We start from the raw sequence: 6,435 nt of genomic DNA on the forward strand, positions 1-6,435 counted from the left end.
ACGATTCGTTCTTCGTATCGCAGAATTGTCATATCTACTACTGTGAGAATCACCGTTTTGAGGACGTGCCAGTGCTTCACAATGGGGAAAGCAAAATGCGCCAAGAAATAAAATAATCACACTCAAGTGTTCTATTTTGACTTTTCTTCGCCATTTTGATTTTTCATAATAATCCAATTTTCTATAAGCAGCTTATGTTTTATATATTATTATTCTTCATAATATTTTCCTATTTAATCTTTCAATTTTCAGTTCTCCAAAATTTTGTAAAACATTGATATTATTCTCTCAAATTCAACGTCGAAAGTTGTTTCTACACTTCCTCGCACTTTTCTTTTTTTGTATTTGTTTAAATCTCTGATAAATTTAGATAACGAACGGGAGATATAACGTGCCAACATTCCGTGCCAACACAATGAGCATTTTATCATAACTGATCATACACGAAAATACGATAATGCATTGTCAACAATTAGAAGCATGTAAGCTATATTATCATGCAATAATCAAAATAGTGTATTATACGGAAAGCTAAGCTTATATAAATTTAAATTTAAATAATAACTTTTTTACGCATAATAAAAATCAACAATGAAATAAAGAACAATAATATATGCAATAACATGCAATTTTTATTTCATCGAAGAAATCTTTAAAAACCTTAAAACATCTTTATGATCTTAAATTTTATATTACATAAAGAAAAAGAAATAAGAAAATTCAATTTTGATCGAGTATCGTATTTTCGAAACACGATGGTGGAGATCGTTGCGCGATCTGCCTAAAGTCATCGGCCAAGGTATATATATGAGAGAATCTTCTGCGCGTTCCCGGAGTATGCAGGGGGTGGCGAGTCGACAGATCGAGAGAGAAAGAGAGAGCGCTAGAGGAACCGGTGTGTATGTGATGTGCTGCTGCTGCTGCTGCTGCGGCTCTTCAGTGTGAGAACGAGAGAGAGAGAGAGAGAGCAATGATAACCGATGAAGAGATGGAAGAAAGAGTGAGCGCGCAGAGCGAACGCGAGAGAAGCACCGGTACGGAACTGAGTGACAGAGAAAGGAACAGAGAGATAGAAAAAGAGGAATGGACAAAGAGAGAATGAGTGTAAAGGGAGGGGAGGCGGCGTGCGCGTGCGAGAGAGATAGAAAATCCGGTTGCCTGGCGACGAGCCATCTAGTTCGATCCCAGCCAGCCGACCAGCCACCCTCTGGGCGCAGGAGCAACGAGAAAAGGCGACTACCTTTGCCTTCGTTTCCTTTTTCTTGTCATTCTTAACTTTCTTCAATCGCGCCTTTGTTTCCCTGGCCTGGTACATAATGAAGAATTTTCTTGTTCAATCCTTGTTCTTTTTTGTATTAACAGAATAACGTAGTGTATGAACGAGTATCGGTGATAGGTTTCGATTAATTCGGGAAGAGAAAAGTGCACACGTTTCAAGGCCGAAACGAGCGGTCGGTTGGTCGATCGGTCGAGTGCGTTGCGTGTAAGCGCGTGTGATGTGTTGAATGGTGAAAAGATCGTTTTGAATAGTGTTTCGTTTTGTCACGAAAGGATGAGAATGGTTCTTGAAATAGAGAATCATCGTGGAGGGAGCCAGATGTAAAAAGAAGAAATCAAGAAACGTAAGAAGAAAGAGTGGTCCATTATCGGAGACAAAGTAAACGATCGAATCAGAGAAAGACACATAGAGAACACGGTGTGTGCACATATGTATATAGTGAATATACACACATGTTCGAAGAAATAAAAGGGTATTTCGAGATGATGTGAAATTGATAATAAGATGATTCACGGTTTTTATCATGAGATGGAGATCAATCAAATTTTCAATATTGTTCTTCGATGGAACGTTACAATAATGCGGAGAAATGTTTGCTCGAAATAAAAATGTGCACATTTTTCAAGTTGTTAGGGCATTACGATAACTTGAATCCATGCCGATTAATCGAATCGTGAATCGAGTTGATTCTACAATTGACAAAAAAAAATTAAACTGTTCCGGTAATGGTGATACATCACCGAAGGAACTTTCTACGAAGAAGTGCGAGGATCTTATCTATAGAAATAATCTTAGAAATTTTATGCGTTTGATCGAATCAAGTTTCGCTCCAGATAACCGCTGAACGATAATATTAATCGATAATCAACGAAAAACTCGACTTTACTCGATAATTTGTACACATTTTAGGAATATTTTTAAAAAAGAACAGAGGCAAAAGGTGGCCCATTGAAAGAACTTGCCAACTATAACGGATCTCGTGTCTTTTTTCATCCTGTTTCCCATCTTTCTTCGTCACTCTTGTTACTCTCCCTCTATCCTTTTTACTCTGTCCCTCCTTCTTCCTTTCTCTCTCTCTCTCTCTCTCTCGCGCGCGCTCTTGCTCTTGCTCGTTACAGCCGATCAACGCGAATCGAGACCTACGCATAGTCCAGCAATATGTTCCAGTGCATTATTCAGCAGAGGAACGGATGGATTCATCCTTATAATCCCGACACTAAGGACGTTCTTCCAGGTATGGTTCATTAGATTCAAATGCGTTCGCTTTTTTTTTTTCTAGAAGTAGAAAGAAGATGAAAGCATCACATATTAAATATATAATAGTATAATCTATATCTTTTCTTTGGTAATAATTCGATAAGTAAAACAGAGCAATAGTTGTTTAATCTAACCTATGTAGCTAGTTATTCATTATTCTTTTATGTATTAATCAAATTTATGTTTATGTTCAAATAATCATTATCTCAAATATTCTGTAGGATGCCATCATTCCTCTTCATTGTATTCACATAATCTCTACATATTATTTAAGTACATTGATTCCATTGATTTTTTGTTTCGTAGATATTGTACATTTTTGGTTACGAGATTTTTTTGTGCATTATATCATTCCACAATTTTGCTACGATACATTCACACAATGTGTGCGTTATACAATACATATTGGAAATTCTAGATAGGCAAGGACATTTAATGCCGGTGTAGAGTTGTGCGAACATTCGTTTAAATGTATAGAATTTCTCGTCAAGTTACTTGGAACCTTAGAAAAGCGATGCAATGTTGAGTTATAAAAAATCTTATTGGATCAGCATCATCAAATAAAATATCAATGAATAGAATTTATTTATATTTATAATGATATTATATAATTCAGAATATATATATATATTTGTTACTAAAAATTTTAATTAGTTGATTATAAAATATTAAATATAGAAGCAAATATTATTTTTTTAATCTTTTGAAAATATGTATAATTAATTTTTTAAATTTCATTCATCTTCTTTCATCTTACGGCTTAATAACGGAAGTCGAATTATTAAATTATAAAAAAATTATCTGAAATCTTCGAGAATAATTAAATTTTAGAATCAAAAGAGTTTGATCGTAAGTAATCGCATTTAGCAAGGATAATTACGACTTTCATTTCGAGCTTTGTCTCCGTCGTTTCTTCTTGAAGTGATTAGGAGGAACATCATCAAGATATGTTCTTATGGTCGTTTCGCGCTCCTGCTATTTCTTTCTTTTACTTATGTATCTGCCTCTTCTTAGAGTTGAATGCACCGCAAATGGTATTCTTGATTCTTTGTACCAGTGTATGTTTTTTTTTGCGTCGATTGGATTCTTAGATTAAACGAAGTTTTCTATTCGTCGCTACTTATCTCTTCCCTTACATGTTAATTGGAAAATGCCAATGCCGTAGAGAGATAAATAGATAGATAGATAAATATGAGAGAGAGAGAGAGAGAGAGAGAGAGAGAGAGAGAGATTGTTAAATACACGTAGAGTAAATTATGAGACTGTATTAGCATTATTTATTTGTTACAAATAAATTTAAAAATTATTATTTAAATATTTTATCTTTTTTACTTTATTTAATAATAATTACTTCTACATTTTACAAAAAATAGAAAAATTTGTATTTATTATATTTAATTATCTAACAAAAAGAACAAAGCTTATAATTTTTTCTCAAGTCAATGTATTATATTAAATATTTGTTAAGATTGAAAGTGAATTATTTATTATAATTATCTTATTATGAATAATGAAGAAAACAATGAAAGAAAATTGAATCTTTCAGATGTAATAAAAATTATTACATCATCAAATTATTACATAATACAAAGTGAATAAGCATTTTGACATTGAAAATTAATACTTTTTCGAATTTATATTTTTAAAAAATCTTACTCTTTAAAGCATTCATTCTTTCGAGTTATAAATTTACAAAATTATTTTATATTAAAGGTTTATTTTAATTCTTTATTTAACTTTTTGTGTTATCTAAAAATATTATTCAGAGGATTAATTAATTATTGTATTATGAGTCACTCTCCAATTTAATAATCTGTATTTTATTGTATAAGGAAGTTATCAAACTTCCTTTTACTAGAAAAATAATCTTTCCAATAACAACTTTTGATGAATTATTATTTTATAATGATATATTATTAATGATAAAAATAAATCTAAGAAAATTTGAAATTGCTTTTTTCTTAAATGCAATGATTTAAGAAAAAGGGCACTTTTTTTTAAATCATTGGTGAGTATAAAGGCGAGCATTGCGCCAGAACAGAATTACGTCGTGTTCTTCGAATAAATTCGTTCCTACCATATGGCATACGAACTCTAGTAGTTAACTTCCGGTCGATGTGTAAAGGTCCCCCATACCATGCAACAGAGAAAATCAAGGGGTTCCATATGGCTTCCTTGTTGGTCGGAACTTCTAATCTGTTTTTACGATTAAAGAATTATATGCATACATGTATATTTGGATGTTTTGAAAAAAAATTAAATTATTTAAGTTTTATTATTTATGATAATTATTATATTTAGGTTATTATTTAAAAAAATACTACGATTATTATACGATTGATTACAAATTTTAAGATGATAGATACACAGAATTGAATTTGAATTTTTTTAATCTTATTTCAATTTGTTTCTTTTTTAAAATAAATTATGTGGTTCTCTTCATTGTTATTTTTCACATTTTTTATTAAAATGTCAATATTTTTAATAATTTTTGCCATTTTATATGATATTCTAAAGCTTTTTTATTTCTTTTTCTCTTCTCTTTTGTCTCTTCTCTCAATTTCAATTTTTACACATGTAAAAAAAAAGATAATAATAAAACATAATAAATTCATTTTAAACATTTCGCGAAAAATTTTTAGTAATATTGAAAATTCAAAAAAACAGAAAAATAAAAATTTTGAAAATTTTTTTGATTATAGCATATTGCCAACAAACGTATTTATTATATTTTAGTAGAGTATTTATATTATATTTAGAGTATTTATATTTTAATTAAAAGCAGATTTAAATGAAAAATTAAAATGATCTCAAGAAAAATTATTTTTCACATAGTGAAAATTAAAATTCATCATAATTGAAAATTTATATAATATGATTATTTATACAAATATAATTAAATATATATAAAAATATAAATTATATAAAATAATTTTTACATTTATTTCAATGTTCTTTAATTTTAAAAGATTTTATCTTAGATATAATTATATGTTAAGGATTTAGAATCGAATCAAATTTATTTTTCATAAGAAGGAAATTAAAAAGAAAATAATAAAAATTTTGATTTACATGTATATTTTGAAATTCTAGAACATAATAAAATCTATGCGCTTGAATTATTTATTAATTTATTATTAATTTAACTATTAGCCATAAGATTTGTCAAATTGACGGTTATTTCGTTAAAAATCGATTTATATGAATTCTTAACCTACGTTTTAATACATGGTTGCGACGATTCGTTTAAGAGGGCGTGACGGTCGTAACATAAATCTTGATAATTGACGAGGCGAATCCTTGTGCGAAAGAGAACTTAATCATTAATTTTTGTAGCAAGACTGAGACATTTATCTCACTATCTTTTTCACCTGCTGTTATAGTGATAGTCTTCAATTCACTACGTACACGTTACGATATAATTATATACATAAAGGAACCGGTATGCATTGAATTTGAGATAACTAAAAATGAACTGAACCGACCACGACGCAATAGCCATTTGACGCTTCCCTTCAATTCTTGCAGGAAGGAAGTTGATAGAGAAACATTGCACTGCATATCAATTTATGTGTACGGCTCGTGCGTGAAGATTTTTCTCCTTCCATTTTGTTATACAATGTTATATTTTAATCTTATATTTACCTATTTATTTCTTTTTTAAAGCTGTATTTGAATATACTTATATCTTATTCCTGAAAAATTAATATTATTTTTCCATTATAAGAAAGAAGAAAATCTTAACAAAAATGAATGGATATAGCATAAAAAATAATACGACCACGATTCTAAATTATTATTTTTTGCGTTTTATGTTTCGTCGACAGTGTACAGTGTAATCGGATACAAAAAAAAAAAAAAAATTAATTCAATAAAGCTATCAACTGTTTGTATGCATG

At 29.8% G+C, this 6,435-nt stretch overlaps 1 protein-coding gene across 5 annotated transcripts in view; it reads left to right on the top strand.

Moving 5' to 3' along the window:
- LOC102672710 (SLIT-ROBO Rho GTPase-activating protein 1-like) overlaps nucleotides 1–6,435 on the top strand; it is a 37,113-nt gene that overhangs the window by 7,122 nt on the left and 23,556 nt on the right. The window contains exon 1 of one of the 5 annotated variants that reach the window (XM_006616834.2): nucleotides 1,909–2,513. The exons of 3 other annotated variants lie outside the window; for them this stretch is intronic. Coding sequence is in view for 1 of the 2 variants with exons in the window: in XM_006616832.2 (XP_006616895.1) it covers nucleotides 2,438–2,513 (76 nt within the window). In the remaining variant the exon portion in view is untranslated. Of the gene's footprint in view, nucleotides 1–1,908; nucleotides 2,514–6,435 lie in introns of those variants that run through there. One more of the 5 variants, XM_006616832.2, reaches the window with a different exon arrangement.

Source organism: Apis dorsata, unplaced genomic scaffold (genome assembly GCF_000469605.1).
Source record: "Apis dorsata unplaced genomic scaffold, Apis dorsata 1.3 scaffold_279, whole genome shotgun sequence".
NCBI classification, from domain to species: Eukaryota; Metazoa; Arthropoda; class Insecta; order Hymenoptera; family Apidae; genus Apis; species Apis dorsata.